Source organism: Geotrypetes seraphini, chromosome 10 (assembly GCF_902459505.1).
Source record: "Geotrypetes seraphini chromosome 10, aGeoSer1.1, whole genome shotgun sequence".
NCBI classification, from domain to species: domain Eukaryota; kingdom Metazoa; phylum Chordata; class Amphibia; order Gymnophiona; family Dermophiidae; genus Geotrypetes; species Geotrypetes seraphini.
The window spans coordinates 64,591,297-64,611,945 of record NC_047093.1 but is presented as its reverse complement, the minus strand read 5'-3'; the positions used below and the strand labels follow the sequence as shown (position 1 = coordinate 64,611,945).

At 39.9% G+C, this 20,649-nt stretch overlaps 1 protein-coding gene across 3 annotated transcripts in view; it reads left to right on the top strand.

The window, feature by feature from the left end:
• Positions 1–20,287, top strand: part of LOC117368226 (kelch-like protein 20) — a 49,671-nt gene extending 29,384 nt beyond the window's left edge. For 2 of the 3 annotated variants that reach the window (XM_033961660.1, XM_033961661.1), the window contains 5 exons: positions 2,161–2,304; positions 5,787–5,920; positions 8,525–8,733; positions 16,054–16,160; positions 19,938–20,287. In XM_033961660.1, coding sequence (XP_033817551.1) covers positions 2,161–2,304; positions 5,787–5,920; positions 8,525–8,733; positions 16,054–16,160; positions 19,938–20,010 — 667 coding nt within the window. In that variant the 3' untranslated portion in view covers positions 20,011–20,287. The remainder of the gene's footprint in view (positions 1–2,160; positions 2,305–5,786; positions 5,921–8,524; positions 8,734–16,053; positions 16,161–19,937) is intronic. The other variant, XM_033961662.1, reaches the window with a different exon arrangement.
• The last annotated feature ends 362 nt before the right edge of the window (positions 20,288–20,649 follow it).

The window sequence follows — 20,649 nt, the reverse complement described above, 5'->3', positions numbered from 1 at the left end:
TGGCTAGAGGGGGGGGGGGAGTCCCTTTGGCTAGAGGGGGGACCCTGTGGGAGTCCTGTGGGTTAGGTGGGATTCCAGTGGGACCCCCTTGGGACCCGCACGATTCCCGCGATCCCCGTTCCCATGCAGACCTCTACCACAAACCACTGGATCCCAGAAGTCTATTGGTCTACCAGGTCAAGGCACATTCTTGGTGTCAGATTATTCTTAGGCACATTTAACTAGATGGTACTTCAGGGTATAGTAAAGCAAGGTTTATCAGTTAGCATCGCAGGTCTAAGAGAATAAAGACCTTTTAAAATTGCAAATTCAGACCAGGCCTTGGAGATCAAAGACTTCTAGTAGCAGCAATCAAATGATTGTACTTCATATTTTTGTGTGAATTTCTTTTGGAGCTTTAATGCAGTGGGGGGTTAAGAAATTTTAGTTTTAAAAAATCATAATCTTTTTTTTTTTTTTTAATCTTTATTGATTTTTAATCTAAAACAGTGTCATACAAATGAACAAACAGTAGGTATTACATGCATTACACTAGCTATGTTGTTAAAAATAACATTTAAACTCCCAGATTGTAGTTATTCATTTTACAGTTTCTGGTTCTGAGATCCTTGCATAGTCCAGTTGATGCAGGTTGCTAAGTAGGCTTTCGTTGTGTTGTTGCTGAGGAGAAGGGTTAGATATAGATATAGACCCAGCTCACATCACAGGACATGAGGAGATTTATTTGTAATATGCAGGGAAGGTAAAAGTTCTGCTCTTTAAACAAAATAAATGAAAGGTATTAAGAACTGGGACCTCAGCACAGACTGATCAGAAATTTGTAAATTTGAGTTGTAAATAAACAGTAATTACATTGTTTAATCTAAATTGCAGAACACAATATCTGCACAGCCCAGCCGTTTTAGAAGAGAAAATTAAATCTTCCACAGAAACAATTATGCTAGCAAAATCACACAGAACATAAGAATTGCCGCTGCTGGGTCAGACCAATGGTCCATCCTGCCCAGCAGTCCACTCACGCAGCGGTCCCAAGGTCAAGACCAGTGCTCCAAATGAGTCCAGTCTCACCAGTTTAGCATGAACTTGTCCAACTTTGTCTTGAAACCCTGGAGGGTGTTTTCCCCTGTAACAGACTCCAGAAGAGCGTTCTAGTTTTCTACCACTCTCTGGGTGAAGAAGAATTTCCTTACGTTTGTACGGAATCTATCCCCTTTCAACTCAGGCTGGGGAGGAGGCTTTCACAACTGTTGAGTGTTCTACCATCCAGCTACAAATCTACTTAGCATCTGAGATATAACAAGCACAAGCTCTCCCAGGCAAGAAAGGGATTGGATAAGACAAGTTCCTTGAAGAAAAGTACATACAGTAAACAATTATTTCCAAGGTAGACATGGAGCTAATGGTCATCCCTGGAAGTGAACTATGGAAAATAGACCTACTTTTGGGATCTGGCAGGTACTCACAACCTGGACCAGCCGTTATCAAAGACGGAATGTTGGGCTCAGTAGACCTAGGTCTAATTTACATTTTTTTAAATGTTATGCTGAAGTATCAGTTTATATACTGATTAAAGTAATTAATTCACAAGATGGCTGACTGCTCCAGTCCTGACAAAGTCTTGAGGGTACATGTTGGTGAACTTAAATCTTATTTTCAAATGCTTTGTCTTAGAATATCATAACGGAAAATAAGTCTTTTGAGTGCAGATAGGTCAAAGTGACTGACAGAGCATTCACACAATCATAACACACACACACTATTTATTTTGGAATAAAATTACAAACAATTTTTATGTTATATTAGAGTTAGACATCTGCTATTTGCCACACTGTTGCTATCTCCTGGTCAAGCATCCAATGAAGTCAGTTGTCTGGGGCTGGGTCATCTTGTAGGTCTTGCCTCTGAAATCTAGTGTTAAATATAAACATAATTAATGGAGTGTGAGGGTGTGAGAAATGTGTTTACTCATCTCATAACACTTTTACTGGCTCTGCTTATGGCAGAAAATCCATCATGTTCCTCTTTGCTTTACAGAGAGCAACGTTTCCAGAGAATTGATGGATTGCAGCTTTGGATAGCAGTGTGCTTGCTGACTATATTTCAGGAGCTATCACTTCTGGCTGTTAAATGCTCACTTACACTTGTTTCTCCCTGTCAAAGGTATGATGCCAAGACAAATGAGTGGCAAAGGGATGTGGCATCGCTGAATGAAGGAAAACGTGACATGGGTGTAGCGGAGCTGGGAGATTTCCTGTACTCTGTAGGCGGCCATGATGGGATCACGTGTCTCAATACAGTGGAAAGGTGCAGTAAGTCATCTTTGTATAAATCACCTCTGACAGGCCTAGGAGGCTCCTTAGAAATGTTGTGTTAGAGACAGGGCTATTGACTACCCACTGGAACAAATTATTCCTTGGTTAAAATCCCAAACCACCAGTGACTCACACTCTCCCAGAGTTTGCTGATGGTCTTCCTGGCACTGCAATTACACTTGGGGGCTTAAAGTGGGTAGGTGGGTCAGGGAGAATCCCTCTTCTACATATTTCCTCAGTTTGGTGTAGGAGATTGCATCCCAGGTTTCATTCTCTTTTTCAGGCCTGTGTTCATTCTCTCTCTTCCAGGAACCCAGAGAATGTATACTCAGTCCTGTGCTGACCATGTGAGACCTGCCATTTTTCATTAGGTGCTCTCAGAACTTTTTTTTCTTTTAGAGTATGTCTTAATGTAAAAAAAAGTCAGCTATGACATTTCCAATAGAGCTAAGAATTTTATCCTTTCAAATGGCATCTCAAAAGTGTGTAGGCCAACAGGAAGTTCTCTAATTACATTGTCATCTAGACCAGTGGTTCCCAACCCTGTCCTGGAGGACCACTAGCCAGTCTGGTTTTCAGGATAGCCCTAATTAATATGCATGGAGCAGATTTGCATGTCTGTCACCTCCATTATATGTAAATCTCTCTCATGCATATTCATTAGGGTTATCCCAAAAACCCACTGGACAGGGTTAGGAACCACGATCTAGACTGCATCATAGCATAGTAGGTGATGGCAAAAGGACCAATTGACCCCTCAAGTCTTCCCAGTTGTCTTTCTCACTGATGAAAATGAGCACACAAGGTCCAATATGAAAACCACCATCAATTCCCATTACATTTGTTTTGACTAACCTTAGTCCTGCTCCTTTCACTGCCTTCTGTATCCATCCCTTTGTATCCATCCCAATGCATGCACAAATCCTCTTACACTGCTGTCCTCCTCTTCCACTTCTTTAGGGAAGCAATTCCAGGCCCTCTTTTCTTACTTTTTAGATCTTATAAAACTGACATTTAAACCAGAACCCCAGAATCCATTCCAGATCTTACCTCCAAGCTTTGCAGTAATCCCAATAACCACCAAAATTAGTGTGGCAATTGCTAAAAACATTCATCCCCTTATCCCCTGCTCATTGCTCATGCCCATAGGCCAGAGGTGTCAAAGTCCCTCCTCGAGGGCCACAATGCAGTCGGGTTTTCAGATTTCCCCAATGAATATGCATGAGATCTATTTGCATGCACTGCTTTCATTGTATGCTAATAGATCTCATGCATATTCATTAGGGAAATCCTGAAAACTCGACTGGATTGCAGCTCTCGAGGAGGGACTTTGACACCCCTGCCATAGGCGGTCGGTGACTCAGATGTTTGGAAAGGCTAAAGTGGGGTGGGGCTAAAGCATGGCAATTTGGGATGTGATGGTCCAAGCTAAAATCCATGGGGTGTGTTGCTGGATGGAGAGAGAGAAGAGAGACAGAAGGACATCATTATCTCTCTCCCTCCCCTGTCCCATCCCTCACCATCATCCCATCTCAACCCCTCACCCTCTAATCACCCCTTCTCTTTCTCTCCCTCCACTTCCCTTCACTCACTGATACCTCCTTCGGTCACTGCCTGCCCGATTCTGTGGCGGCAAGACCAAATAGGAAGAGTGATCTACCCTTCTCTGCCTCTCTCACTAACTCAGTCCTCCATAGCCCCAGGTATGTTAGATAGATTGTGAGACCACTGGGACAGATAGGGGAAATGATTGAGTACCTGATGGTAAAAAAAACGCTTAGATAATCTTGATAGGTGGTATATAAAAACCTAATAAACTTGACTCTGGAGGCTGCATAGAAAATTAAATCATGCATAGGGCTAGAGCCCTGTTGCTCTGCTGCCAGCTCTACTTGTCCCCCTTTTCCTCCTCCCTCTCCCATGATGTAACTTTCTGTTTCAGGGAGGGAGAAGGAAGAGAGAGACAAGCAGAGCTAGCAGTGGCCCCGCATAAGATATAATTCCTTTGCAGGCTTTGGAGTCAGGAGGCAGGGAAGGGATGGAAAGATCACCCCTTCTATTTGCTTTTGCTGCCATGGACTCGTGCAGGGAAGGGAAGCTGGTGCTTGGGGCTGGGGAGGTTTAGGCTCTTCAAGTCTCTTATATGGGGCACCTATTCTCACACCCAAGCTTCACCCTGGTCTTCATGGAAGTTTGATGCAACTGTGCTGCCACTTTCTGCTTATTGGCTTCTCCAGTCTTTAGTGCTCATGACTAAGCAAACACTTAAGGACCCTCCCTCATTTCTCCACCTGTTACCTAAAAACACAGATATACTGTGGAAAATATGTTCCTGATACAGTTGTTTATTCAGTCAAATAAAACATTGCAACATTCATGGTACAACCCGACCCGATCCATGTTTTGACTAAACCGCCTTCTTCAGGTGTCCTAAAAGTATGAATATGTATATAAGAGACTCGATAATGATAATCTGAGTGAATTAAAGTATATGGACTAAAATGAGAATGAAAATGATAATGAAAAAGGATAAGCATGTGTGAAAGACACTGAATTTCACTATGAAGTGTATAACTGAGGTGTACCTTGAACAGTCATAACCAAGAGTGGACACTGTTGCATAAGGGTAAGGAAAAAAAAGGTGGCCCTTACCATAATTAAATAAATGAAGTGAGGGTGATTGTGAATATATGAAATATTAGAGTGAGGTGGTTTGGTGCCAAGGTGCCAAATTAGTGAAAAGCCGCTAATACACGAGAGAGATTGCAAAGTGAAAGAATCTGAATGAAAACAACAGATCTGAAGTAAATGATACATACCAAGGAGTTGAACAAATGTGGATATAGCCTAAGTAGACAGAACCAACCATAGAATAATAAAAGAAGATGAATCGGTTAAAACAAAATAGTGAAATGAAAATGTAAAAGTGAAAATAATAAATTGAAAAGACCATTTGGATACTTAAAGATATGTGAAACAACATTTATGGAGATCCTTTCCTAAGTGATCTGTACTCCGCAATTGAATGGCTTCACCATTTTCACTGCAGAACTCCTTTGTTTGTTGTCCACCTGTTACCTCCCACCAACCTCTGACTCTCTCCAAAGCATGTATAAGTTCTTTATTTCTTTATTCAATTTTCTATACCAATCTCCCAGGGGAGATCGGTTTACATAACTTTATTCAGGTACTCAAGCATTTTTCCCTGTCCCGGTGGGCTCACAATCTATCTAATGTACCTGGGGCAATAGGGGGATTAAATGACTTGCCAAGGGTCACAAGGAGCAGCATGGGTTTGAACCCACAACCCCAGGGTGCTGAGGCTGTAGCTTTAACCACTGCCCCACATTCTCCTCTTACTGTTTCTGCTGGTGGCTTTTCCTGGTGGCTGCTAGCCTCTAAGTTAAGAAGCTTTTTCTAACCTCTCAAATGAACTTTTTGCTTGTGTTTGCTGATGCTTTTTATTACTTTCAGGTATGACCTTAGCAAGAATGAGTGGTGTAAAATGGCTCCCATGAACATTCGACGCACAGCTTTGGGAGTGGTGGCAATAAATGGATATCTATATGCCATTGGAGGGTCAAATGGAAAATCACCATTGAATTCAGGTAGTGGCTAGGGATGGGCTGTTATTTGAATTGAATATCATTCATTGGTAATAGTGCACGATCCACCAAATTATATTTATGGCGCCATAGGTTTCCAAATGTTTTACTACTTGGGTTCTTGCTAGGTACTCAGGACCTGGGTTGACCACTGTTGGAAAAAGGGTACTGGGTTTGATGGACCTTCGGTCTGTCCCAGTATGGCAATTCTTATGTTCTTATGATATACCACCCATCAACACAGCCACCTGAGTGGTTCATAATCTAATCAGACACTCTACGTATTTTCTTTTTTTCTAATCTTTATTCATTTTTACATCTTACAAGTGTATCAATAAATTGACAATTGAAATTAAGTACATCACTTGAATTTCTTTCATATTTAACAGTAATGCATAAAATTTAATCCCTTCCCTCCCACCCTTACCATAACATATGTAATATATATATATATTTTTAAACATATACGATAAGTGAAATACAGAGTAAATTAATCATTTTACAATATAGACATTACTTAAAATTCTCAAAAATTCATACTTATTAATACCCTCCCCTCACCCACCAAAACTTTTCCAACCATTTTCCAACCTTATTTACCTCCCATCTACGTATTTTCCATATCTGTCCCGGTGGGTTCACAATCTAGCTATTCCGTTCTGTTTTCTTTCATTATGGTCTCCTTTTACGAAGGTGTGCTAGGGCCTTAATGCGTGCAATATCGCGCGTTAAATTCCTGAGCGCGCTAGCCGCTACCGCCTCCTTTTCAGCAGGTGGTAGTAATTTTGTGCATGCGCTAAAAACCCCTAGCGCACCTTCGTAAAAGGAGCCCTATATCTATGCCTTAATATGACTATTCAGAAGTCCATTTAAGTTCCCTAGAATATTTTGTACAGCAGAGCCCATGAGTTAAAAAGTTAATAGTGACTTAAATTGTATACAGGTTATTTTGTAATTCAACTAGTAGTCTTACAATAAGCACCATATAAATATTGCATGAAATGAAAATGAAATATGAACATAAAAAAAATTACCCCAAAATACACAGATGCCTCAAAGTTACAGAAGCAGCATAAAAATCATGAAAAGCGCTATTTTCTTGTTTATAATTTCCCTGTGGTCTTTGCCCAAATGTGGAGAGCGCATTTAAATGTGAGAGCAGGGGCCTGTTTTTGGTATGAAAGCTACGGCACAATTATATCTTTGATGCTGTGAAAGATTAAAGAGTTTTGTGCAGCTGGTGTACAACAGGTGCATTTTCTGTAGTGGAAGCAAGGGACTTATCTCAGAGTACCCTTGAAATTCATTACACTAGAAGAGTTTGTTTTGCAGAAAAGATGATGATGGTAATGATCATTTTTGTAACCAGAAAGGTAAATCTGTGCCTTATGAAATATAGGACAGGTTGATTACTCAGGAGGGAGACTTTGATGATGAAGATACCAGTTTTTGATATATTATCTCTTCTTGATTACTGTAACGCTATCTACCTTGGCATTACAAAAAGATTACAATTAATTCAGAATACTGCTGCGAAGCTGATTTTTGGAAAACGTAAATTAGACCATGTGACCCCCTTTACTTCAGAGTCTTCATTGGCTCCCGGCTTATTTTAGAATTCAATTTAAATTTCTTTTAAAATTCTTCATGGTATTTTTAATCCTCTTATTCCTTATTTTTTTTTTTTTTTTTTTTAATGTTCACCGATTCTCCTTTGCAAGAGGTATCCAACAATTTAAACTCTCCCTTCCTTCTTAATAAAGGGAGTAAGATCTTCAGTCAATCTTTGGTCTTTAAACTCTCTCAACTCTGGAATGATCTCCCCTTTTTTTAAGAGTTCCAGTTCATTTCAATTTTTCCGTAAATCTTTAAAAACTACTCTATTTGCCAAACATTTTGAAAATGAAGGGCTATTTTTACGAAGGCGTGTTAGGGCCTTAACGCGCGGAATAACGTGTGCTAAAATGCCATGTGCACTAGCCGCTACCGCCTCCTTTTGAGCAGGTGGTAGTTTTTCGGCTAGTGCGCACTAATCCGGTGCGTGCGCTAAAAACGCTAGCGCACCTTCGTAAAAGGAGCCCTTATTCTTTTGAAATTTTGCTATTATCTTCTATTTATCATTTGTAAATCATTCCCTGTTTATTTAATTGCTGTAAACCGAGTTGAGCCTTCTCAGAATGATGACTCGGTATAAAAAGTTAAGCTTTAGTTTGGTCTCTTTTTTATATCAATAAATGTTTATTGAAAGTTGCAAAAATAATATACATAGAACTCTAAAAGCAAACAGTAATTCCGAGTAACAATAACCCGCAGACAACAACCTTGCTCACTAACACAAAAGGCTCCTAATCCTAGCAATAAACATCAGCATAGCACAAAATTCACCCCCAACATTCCCCACCTGCCAGGGTTTTGATATGTCTTTAATCTTTATATTGCCTTTCCTATTTAAATAGAGTTCTCTTCGCTTTGGCTTTAAAATTTTAATGTATGCGCATGCTTACAAAGTGTTAGAAAGTTTTACTTATAAGCGGCATATCAAGCTTTTCATAAACTTGAAACTTAATGTCTGGTAGCAACATAAGCTAAGCTATGTTGTCTTTCCAGTGGAACGCTACAGCCCTGAGGAGAATTCCTGGTCCCTGTGCCCCGCTCTTGGAACCTGCAGGGAGAACTTCGGCTGCGCTGTGTTCCAAGGGAAAATTTACGTTGTTGGAGGACGAGACAGCATCATGGAACACTGCAGCGCTGAGCGCTTCGATCCTCTAACTAATTGGTGGTCACCCATGGTGCCAATGAAATCAAAACGGAACAAGGTAAATATATATGAAACCGAGCACAGATTCAAAAGTGTTTTTCACTTCCATTTTCTCCTTCTGGCAATTGCCCAGGATTCCAGAGTTCCTTTTGACAAAGAACTATAACAGATGTCTCCTCTTAGGCTGCAGTGCCACCCTTTGGCCATAGTGGCAATCCAAATTATACACAGATGCCCTTCATCTGACTAAGAGCTGAGCAGCACTATTGTGTTATAAGATAAACTATTCCTTCCTCTCTCCATTCATAAGCTTCATGTAGCTATTGTAAGGAAATGTAAAACAAAAGTGAGACAGCTTATATCCATTCATTAGTAAGGGCAGGGATCGGAAGAAGATTAACACTTTTGATTGTAGACAAATAAATGGAAGTCGAGGTCTGTAAACTGAGGCCCACTTGCTGGATCAGAAGATCCCAGATTTGGTGGTTGCGGTGACCAAAATTAATCAAGGTTTGTGTCAGAAATTTGGGGATATGGTTTGATGTTGGGTTAACATTTGATGGTCAGTGAAGCTAACTCTCTGTGTAGGCCCTGAAGCCTCAATTAGGCTAACGTCTGGGTTAGAACTAGAATAGCACAATGTCATACTGAGAGTCAGATCTCCAGATTAGTTCAGGGCTTATTCTACCAACTGAAGATGTTCTTTATACCAGATATGTTAAGTAGACATTGATCTTTATGAGCTTGTATTGTGGTGATACCTGCAGTTTTACTCAAAAATACAGCTGCTTATCTATGGGGGGGAATTGGGAGATAGAGATCAAGTTACCTCAGTGTTGGGAAAAACCACACTAGTTACCTGTTGAGCAGAGAGGTGGCTTTAAGGTTTTGATTTCCTTGTTTAAATTGATGAATGGGATCAAACCCAACCCCCAGTATTTGATGTGTTATAGTCTCTGGATCTCAATTTATGCTCTGCCCAGGACAATCTCCTGGTACCTAGAATAAAAGAAGGCTGGTCACAATTTGGAAGATAAAAAGCTTATTTTCATTATGGGGCATATCAGGAAGAAAGATGACCCGTGATTTCAAACTGGCAAAGGCATGGCTTTGGAGCCAGGATATGGGTAGGGAGCAAATGGGGCAGTGAAGAGCTGGGTATGATAGCATTGTTTTTATAGTTAGTTGAATGCTTTCTTTTGGTTTTATATATTGAGGTTCAAAGTTCATGGAATCATTCCTAATTCAATTCATCACTATTTAAGGATCCCTGGAATATAGGGCTCCTTTCACTAAGCTGCGATAGCGTTTTTAGCACAAGCAGAATTTTAGCGTGCGCTAAACCCGCGCTACAAGGCTAGAACTAACGCCAGCTCAATGCTGGTGTTAGCGTCTAGCACGCGTGGCAATTTAGCGCACGCTAAGCGTGCAGTAAAACCACTATCGCAGCTTAGTAAAAGGAGCCCATAATGCAGTAATCCTTCCTTCCTTCATTTTTAGAAAGACTGCTTAAATCGTCATCGATCCTTTATACCTATTTTTATTTTTTTTAATTTAAACATTTTTATGCTTTTGTTAAATATTATTAAAACTATGAGCCAAAGCAATTATCTTATTTAGCTGAAGCTCTGTCGGCTGGGGACCCCTGCCGACATGTTTCACCCCACAGGCTGTATCAAAGCTGTCCCCTAAATAAAAAGCTAAAAAAAAATTCTGTTACTACATGCCTACCCAACTCGATCGTACTGTTATTGCTTACTAATCTACGTATTTATCATTATTTACCTTATGTTATTGCATTCCACCAGCAAGCCCGTTACACTCTCTAGACAAGATGGCGGCAGCGTTTTTTTGTGCTCATTTATAGGAAATTCCCTGTGACGTCATTACGTTCTTTCATTCTAATTGGGCAGTTGTCACTTTCAACTCTACCCTATTACTTAATCTACTTTAAGTTTTACTGTATATTGCAGAGCTTTTATCGTCATTATATGGTATTCTTTTGTTTTTAGTCATAGAGGTGATTACTAAATCAAATTAAACAAATAAATATTCATATTTCAAATAGCAAACTTTTAAAAGCAATAATCTCGAGTACAAAAATTCATCTCAAAAACATTTTTTCTTTTGCTTTAGTCCTTTCATTAACAACTCCCTGAGTGCGCTGTTTTTCCTCCTGCTGATAGCAGCTTGTGCATAACATGAGAAAAACTCCCCCTTCCATCTAGTAATTGTTAAGCACAGAGACTTAATAGCTTTGCCTTACTAAAAATATGTAGGCTATTATTAAAACATTATTAGCTTTCCTTCATAGTTACATGTTCTCCCATGTGCCTTCTCCTGGGGCAAAACCTTAGGAAAGTGAATAGCATCGACCATATATGGTCTATAAGTTCCTTTGGAAATCTGATTTTGAAGGGGAGCTCTTTGTCACCCAGCTTGAATACTGCTTTAACAAAACCCAGCTTCCTAGAAGCAAAGCTTTCTGTTTGTGCCTCTGCCCTTCCTGCTGGGCTCAATCATTGCCATAAGTTAATTCTTATCCGTGGGAGAATCTGATCAACTTTATAATTAACTGTATCCACAGGCAGGTTGTTGGAAAATTCCCACTGAATCTACACCACGCAAGGAATGAACTCTGTCACCATTGCACGTCCCAGGGACGGACGGATAGCAATCTTCCTGCATTTTTCAGCACATGGCCGACACTGAAGATTCCCAAAATCTGGCTCACAATTTTAAACACCAAAATGACAATCAGATTAGGAAGACATCAAGCTTGTATTTGTTTGAAATAATGCAACCCCCTTTCCTGCAGAGTATGGGTAATGTGTGGTGACCAGGACTGGCTCAAGGAGTTGTGGCAACCTGAGCCGTTTTGCTTTTTGCACTCTTTCTTGGAGCCAATTCTGTCGTATGAATGATCCCACATGCTGTGAAAGTGGCCCTTAATTGCCATTTTATTTTTTCATTTGGGTTGTGTTGGTCCTGGTCTCTCTTTACCACTTCCTCTTGTTATTTTCTCCTAAGTTCACTTCCAGGTTCTCATTTTCATTTATTCTGTCTCTTTCTTTATCTCACTCTCTCTATCTTTCTTTCTTTCTCTCTCTCTCTTTCTGGTCTACTTTTTTATAGTTAGATTTCTTCCCATGTTCTCCCCCTTCCAGTCTCATTCTTTTTACCTTTTACCTACTTACCAACTTCCTTACTCTTACTTCCCCAGTCTGCCCATTCCTCACATCTATCTCATTCCTTCTTTAACCTACCTATTCCCCAATCTTTCTCCCAATTTCTAGTCCCACATATCCATCCTCTGTACACATCCCCTCCTCAGCTTCATCTACCTTCATCTGCCTCTCCTCTATTTACCAGCCCCAGCTTCTTCCCTGTCACTCATGCCCTCGCCACCTCCAGTCCCTTTCTTATGGTTTATTCCCCACTCAGACACCCATTCCACTGTTAATCTCTCTCCATTTCTACCTCTTTCACCTTCTTCAAATTCTATCCCTTTGTGTATCACATTCTGAATAGCTCTCTACATTCCTTTTCAACTGCTTCCCAACCTCTTGAGATTCTTCAAATTGTCTCTGTTCCCCATATATTTACACTCAGACTTGCAATCCTCAGTTATCTGGTCTTCACTGCCTTTCCTAATCCAGCTCAATTTCTTAGTCCCCATCATCCCTACACATAATCTCCAAGTCACATGCTTCCATTCTACCCAGTCCCTGAATTCTTATTCACAATCCCCACTGAGAATGGTAGATTGAGTGGGTTATACATATTTTGAATAAAATAAATCCCACCCAAGTCCCGAGTCCTCACTTAGACTCCCAATACCTGGCCATTCTTAAGAGTCTGCCTTTTTCTGAACTTCCGCACACTTCTAGAGGCTCTGCTCACCCACATCTTCAAATCTTCCCCTTACCTAAGCATCTATTGCCCTTACCTTTTTCTTCTTATCTATCTACATTTCTTTCACAATTCCTGGTATCATAAGGGCCTTTGCCTTCTTAAAAGCAGGCAAGCAATGCTGAAAACTGTAGAAGACATACAGAACCTCAGAATACTTGCTCACTGCCATTTCTACCATGGAAAATTTAAGCAAAGAAAGTTCTATACAAACCTGATTAACCATTCAATTAACCAACTCAAAAAAACAACCCCCCACTTTTTCTAGTATAGCAGATTGACCCTAAAACTCCACTGCCATAACCCGTAGTATTGAGGATCATGACCATACTAGTCTACGATCTCTTCCCTTCACACATTGATAACTTAGCTTCACATCACTTTCCCTACCCCCACAACATTTTTAACCTCTGCTTTATCTACATTCCCCACCTGCCCTGATCCTCAGAAGGCTATATTTAGTACCTCTTGAACTGAATTTAACCTTACCACTTTTTCCCTTGTCTAACTTCTTTCTAAAGTCAAACACTCCTACACCGGCATGGTTCAAAATTCCTTTTCAAGGCCTGATTCCCCGTCTTACTGTGATGATTACAGCAGTCTGGCTTTAGGCTGGGACTTAGCCCAAAATCCATCCTAACTACTCTTGTGAGTGAGCTTTTGATCAAGATAAAGTTGCTTTAGTAATCTCTCTTGACTTCACAGCTGTTTTTGATCTAGTAGACCATGATCTTCTTCTGCAAAGACAATAGTGTTAAAGTATAGTTGCTTGTCTCTACCTCAACTTTTCATTTTTTGCCTTGTGGTGTCCCTCAGGGCTCAGTGTTGGTGCCTCTGTTGTTTAATATTTCCCTAAGCCCTTTCACTACCTTTATCTAAGACATGCAATTAGTGCTTACTATAGATGTCTGGACTTGAAAAATCCTAACTTATCAATATATCCAAAACCGTTTAAATTCTATAATGCTCAAATTGATCAAAATATTGCCTCCAAAATTACTGGTCACCCAGCTTAACCTGCATTAGTCCCTAAACTCAGTGGTGCATCAGTTACACTGGTTAAATCATTTAAGTACCTTTAGAACTACCAGCTTAATTCTTAGCTGTGCCTTTGACCTTGTTGATCACAGAATATTACTTCAGTGCTTGGATTCCATGGGAATTACTGGCCATGTTTTTCAATGGCTTTTTGATTTCTTGTGCTCATGTTCTTACCATGTATTATTTAACATTACACTTTCTCAATCTTGGAGGAATCCTTGTGGAGTTCCACAAGGGTCACTCCTTTCCCCTCCGCTTTTTAATATTTATTTATCCTCTTTAGGTATTAGGTTAACAGATCTAGGGGTTAAATTGTTTAACTCTGCAGATGACATTATTGTCTTAATTTATATTGTGTCGGTTCTCTCAAAACATTGCAAGGAAATCTCAAGAGTGATGTTTGTTGTCGAGAAATGAACAAGGGAGTTTAAATAGAAACTAAATTCAAATAAAACCAAAATTGCTCTTTGCTACTCCAATTAAACTTATTGAGGATTACACCCCCTTACTATACCCTATTTTTTCTACATTATAACATATTAGGAGTCCTTTTGGACAGAAATCTTCATATGTGTGCATTTCTGGTTACCGTATCTCAAAAAAAGATGTAGCAGAATTAGAAAAGGTACAGAGAAGGGTGATGAAAATAAAAGGTTTGGGATGACTTCCTTATGAGGAAAGGCTAAAGCAGCTAGGCCTCTTCAGCTTGGAGAAGAGTTTCAAGTTTTCAAGTTTATTATAAAATTTGATTAATCGCTTATTCAAAATCCTAAGCAATGAACAAATCAGTAAAATTACAAAATAGGGGGGACAAACAAAAGTAACAAAAAAACTGAACTTTACAAAACATATTGAAGACTAATTTGACAAACATAATAAAACGTGAGGAAAGGATGGGGACAGAAATACAATTTGGTTGATAGAAGAAAAGACATTTATGGTTGAAAACAATAGGAAGGGAAAGAATCTCAAAGAAGTTATGCCAATAAAAATGAAGCTCCTACAGTCCTTTTAGTCATTAAATGCGTCTATAAAGAGAAAGCTTTTAAGTTTGCTCTTAAATTTATCCAAATTTTTCTCTGGAATGTTAAGTAAATAATCATAACTTAAGTAAATAGGGAGGGAATTCCATGTTTGAGGAGCTGTAACGGAAAAGATGAAGTGCCGTCGTGTGTTAATAATTTTAAGTGAGGGGATGACTAATAAGTGTTGATCATTGCACCTCAGTGATCTAGATGTGGTATAAGGAATCAACGATTTGTAAATGAAAGCCGGAGTTTTGTATATCAGAGATTTGAAGGTAAGCAAACTTAATTTGTATATTATGCGATGTGCGACAGGAAGCCAGTGTGCTTTTTTAAGACGAGGAGTCACGTGATCGAATTTCTTACCTTTCATTATAAGTTTGATTAATGCGTTATGGATGATCTGGATGAGACAACTAAGGGGTGATATGATAGAGGTCTATAACATAATGAGTGAAGTGGAAAGGATAGATGTAAATTGTTTGTTTCCTCTTTCTAAAAATACTAGGACTAGGGGGTATGCAATGAAGCTATTAGTTAGTAGATTTAAAACAGACCGGAGAAAATATTTCTTCACACAACATGTAATTAAACTCTAGAATTCATTGCGGGAGAATGTGATGAAATCAGTTAGCTTAGCAGGGTTTAAAAAAGATTTGGATAATTTCCTAAAAGAGAAGTCCATAGGCCATTATTGAGATGGCTTGGGGAAATCCACTTCTTATTCCTAGGATAAGCAGCATAAAATCAGTTTTACTACTTGAGTTCCAGCTAGGTACTTGGGACCTGGGTTGGCCACTGTTGGAAACAGGATACTGTCCCTGTATGGCAATTCTTATGTTCTTAAGTTGCTCGCCTATTGAAGTCCATGGGTCTTGCAAGTACTAACACTTTCAAGTTTCATTTGTATTTTGAAAAACCACCATGACCTAGTAAATATTAACTAAGCAGTTTACAAATCAGTCAAGTGAAATTAAATTTATCCATAGCCACTGTGCTGCATCCCTCCTTCCTCCCCCACCATCACCAAGTCTGAGGGATGAGTGTAGGATTGTAGGAGTGAGGGATTGTCGGAGTGAAGTAGCCACTGAATGGTTCGAGCAGCAGGCTGAGAAACAGGAATGGTACAAAGTTGGACTGTAAATCCTGATGTAACATGCCTTGAACTTCCAACTGAAAATAAAGACATGAGCGAAATACAGAAAAAAAAAAATTCAATGTCCTCTTGGGCAGTGAAATACCTATTGATCCTGGTGGTATTTATGGATTTTAAACACTGAGTAATGAAATCCAAATCCCTTCCGGTGTTCAACCAGCAAGAGAAAATGGAAATGTAGCACTATAAGGGTAGTTAGAGGCCATTGTATTGAGCCCTAGCATTATTTTTGGTCTTTGTTTAGGTGTGTCTGGCTGTTGCCAATGGCTTTTTACTGGCAGTGGGAGGCTTTGATGGTACGATCCATTTGAATACAGTGGAAATGTTTGATCCAGAAACCAACACGTGGAGGTGAATATATTTTCTCCTGCTTACCTTCCAGATGCTATTCACAGATTTAACACCCTTTTTTTTAAATAAAAATATTTATAACATTTTATTGAAGGAATATACAAGTATACAAAAATAACCCAAAAACGAAACCCCCCAAACCAAATGGAAGTTGACAAAAATAAAGAATAATAAAAATAAAGAACTGGAATGTTAAGTAAATAATCATAACTTCAGTGTAAATCATATAATACAAACTGACGCCAAACATAGTTCTATTATTCCTCCAAAATGTATTTCCATATTATCTACAATAAACCTTAATACATTCTCAAGTTCAAACCCCCTTTTTCAATTCAATTCCCTCCTCCTCCCATCCCTACCCCTTTTAATTATATATAAATCTTTAATTAAAGAAATAAAATAACCCAAAAACGAAACCCCCCAAACCAAATGGAAGTTGACAAAAATAAAGAATAATAAAAATAAAGAACTGGAATGTTAAGTAAATAATCATAACTTCAGTGTAAATCATTAAGAATTAAACTTCTTGCCTTAGGTGAAAGATTTTGAATATATGGATCCCAAATTTCCATAAACATATGAATTTTCCTAGCCGAATGCCTAACTTCCCAAGACTCAAATAACAATAGACGAATCTGGTTCCCCCAAAGCCAGAAACTAGGCGCTTCTTTCGATAACCAAAATTGCATAATAGATTTATGTCCAATCATACTCGTCTTTTGAAATAAGAGACACTTCTTTTTACCAAAAACCCCACAAACCACAGCTTTACCAAAAATTACTCCCCATGATGAATCTACAACAGAACTACCCCATAATGAAAAAAAAAAAATCTGCTGTCAGTAAACCTACTTTTGGGTTTTATACAGTCAGGGCACCGCACATTCCCCTGCTGGATCTTACATACCTATAATAAGTACCTTGGTCAGGGGTCCTCAAATCCAGTCCTCAAGGTCCACAACCCAGCCAGGTTTTCAGGATTTCCACAATGAATACGTGTGAGATCTATTTGCATTCACTGCTTCCATTGCATGCAAATAGATCTCACATGTATTCATTGTGGAAATCCTGAAAACTAGGTTGGGTTGTAGAACCTGAGGACTGGATTTAAGGTCAGTTGCAAGATTTTTTTTAAAAAATAATGTTTATCTTCAGAGGTTCTCAACTTGAGACACACCAAGCCAGTCTGGTTTTCAAGATATCCACAATTAATATGCATGAGATAAATTTGCATGCACAGCCTCCATTGTATGCAAATCTCTATCATGCATATTCATTGAGTATCCTGAAAACCTGACTGGCTGGGTGTCCCCCCAAAGACCTGGTTGAAACCCATACCTTATATGATATTAGAATGTGTTGGCCTGCTTTTTTAAATTGGGGACTGCAAGACAAACATGTTCCAGAATGCCCTGTAATAGAGGTTAAAAAGAAAATCTGGCTCTGAATTGGGAGGGCAAACTGGCCCAGTAGTAATTCTTGATGCATATAGATAAGCACTTGCCATTATACATCCCCTTAACAGTGTATAACATTCATGACACTTTTTTTTTAATCAATAGAATCAATAAATTCTATGCTTCTGAGTTCAAAGATTTTCTAAAAATGTGCTTCAATGTAGTTATTCTGGGAGCTCTATATCTATTACTTAAAGCAGTGATTCCCAACCCTGTCCTGGAGGAACACCAGGCCAATCGGGTTTTCAGGCTAGCCCTAATGAATATGCATGAGAGAGATTTGCATATGATGGAAGTGATAGGCATGCAAATTTGCTTCATGCATATTCATTAGGGCTAGCCTGAAAACCCAATTGGCCTGGTGTTCCTCCAGGACAGGGTTGGGAACCACTGACTTAAAGCATTTCAGAAAAAACTACTGTTACTTTAATTATTCATTTGTATAGTGCTCCAAGTTGTATACAGGGCTAGAGAGAGAAATGGAGGCAGTTCCTGCTCTGTGGAGTTTACAGTCCAATCAAGACACATGGCATTCCATGATTCCAGACTATGGGCTCCTTTTACAAAGCCGCGCTAGGGCCTTAACGCCTGGAATAGTGCGTGCTAAATTGCCGCGTGCGCTAGCTGCTATTCCTTTTGAGCAGGCGGTAGATTTTCGGCTAGCGCGCGCTATAGCACGCACTAATCCGGTGCGTGCGTTAAAACTGCTAGCGCGACTTTGTATAAGGAGCCCTATATTTGGGGTTGGGAAAGGGTGGGTTGGGGGGGACTATAAAATGGGGAAAACCCACACTTATGCTGCTAAGATCCAAGTTCGGGTTCTAACCTGGAAGTGTACTGGGTATTCAGTAAAAATTCTAGTGGTTGATTAGTACTATATACTAAGAGCTCCTTTTACTAAGGCGAGCTAGCGTTTTTAGCGCACACAGCAGATTAGCGCGCGTTAACCCCACGCTATGCAGCTAGACCTAACGCCAGATTAATGCTGGCATTAGCGTCTAGCACGCGCAGCATTGTAGCATGCACTATTCCGCGCATTAAAGCCCTAATGCAGCTTAGTAAAAGGATCCCTAAATATCACAAAAACCGGTTCATAGACAAAGGCGTGAAAGACAAAGGCGCGCCAGGACAATTGAGCGCAGCGCGGAGGCGCGTGCCACTCAAAATTACAGTTTTTAGGGGCTCCGACGGGGGGGTTTTGTTGGGGAACCCCCCCCCCCACTTTACTTAATAGACATCGCGCTGGCTTTATGGGGGGTTTGGGGGGTTGTAACCCTCCACATTTTACTGTAAACTTAACTTTTTCCCTTAAAACAGGGAAAAAGTGAAGTTTTCAGTAAAATGTGGGGGGTTACAACCCCCCAAACCTCCCACAACGCCCCCACAACGCGGTGCGATGTCTATTAAGTAAAGTGGGGGGGTTCCCCCCCACGTCCCCACGTCGGAGCCCTAAAAACAGTAATTTTGAGCGGCGCGCACCTCTGCGCTGCGCTCAATTGTCTGGGCACACCTTTGTCCCGGCGCACTTTTGACCTGACACCCAAAAACCACTACCTCCAGAATTAAAAACCGTATGGCTAATCTTTTAAGCTTTTAAGTTGTGAAAATTCTCAAAATCGGGGTGGTATGCCGCAGAATATGGAGCCTTGTACCCAATTCAGGGTTTTATCGAGAAGCATTTCACTTGCTTCTGCTCCTACTCACGTCATAGGCAACCAGCCCCCTCTTAACCCTTACTCATTATTTTAAATTCGTACTCATTATGTTTAATTTTAATTTAAACTTTTATTTCTATCTTATTTTAATAAATTACTTCAAAAACATCCTATAAAAAGGCAGGCTTTACTCATTCTTAATACTGCCTACATATGCCTAAACCACACAGCATTAAATTTTTTTTCCCCATAAAATTTCAAAATCCATACAGGTTATTTCAGTAAAGAATCGACAGACCAATGCAAAAATGCTTCTAGTTTCTATTTCAAAAAGCGGTATTTATCTTGAAGACGCTATATTATCATTTCAGTGTTTCATGTATGCCGCCAATGATTTGTTGAACTGGAGCCGTTGCTTATTCAAATAGTTTCTTAACTTTTGTTCCTGAGATCTGACGCGGCCTGCGTTTCATGGGGCCATCTTTGCTCCTGCTGTGTCAGGGCTATTAATACAATGGCATCTTAACAACAGCAGTGTACCTCTCATCTGCTGATTCCAATCAACACTTAAGACTGGATATTCAATATGACAAGGAGGTGAAATTTTCAAGAACAGCTGTGGCCTGAAGGAAAACTTGTGCTCTTTGTATTTTCTTTCTTAGACTCTTCACCGCTATGCAGCAGCGACATCCAGGAGGTGGAGTTGGTGTTGTGAGGCTGGAAACCTATGAGTGATGTTCCTGAAAGGCTTCCCAGATGGGCACAGATTTCTCACACCTTGCTGGAGGAAATTCACACAGCATCTAATGCATGCAGACAACTCAGAAAGATGCATTGTAGTAGGCGATTTTTTTCCACAAGATATGCCCTGTATGACTCCAAAGATTTCCCGTAGCTTGGCCCTTGAGTGGATTCAGCACTTTCTTACCCTTTTGTCTGAGGAGATGGAATACTTCCTTATTGTAATGCTGTAACCATTTGTAAACAAAAAATGAAAAGACCAGACTATCAAGCTGGAAAATATGCTTTAATGATAACCACTCAGCAGCAGTACACCCTTACTGTAGCTGGTGGGGATCCTTAAGCCCTGCCAGCTGAAGACCTTCTTTGAAAGCACCCAGAACTTCCTTCTGCCAAGGTCAGAAGTCTGCAGCAGCTTTCCAGGTTTCATGAATGAGGTGCCAGTGGCTCAGGAACACTGCGGTTGATTGCTGAGCTTGGCAGAAGGGAGTTCTGGGTGTCTTCAGAGAAGATACTCAACTTGGCAGGACTTGAGATCTCTGCCAGTTAAGGTATTTATATTTTAAGTTTGAGTTTGAGTTGGGGAGGAGAGGGGGAGGGTAGAAATTTCATGCCCACTCACTTTGCCTGCAA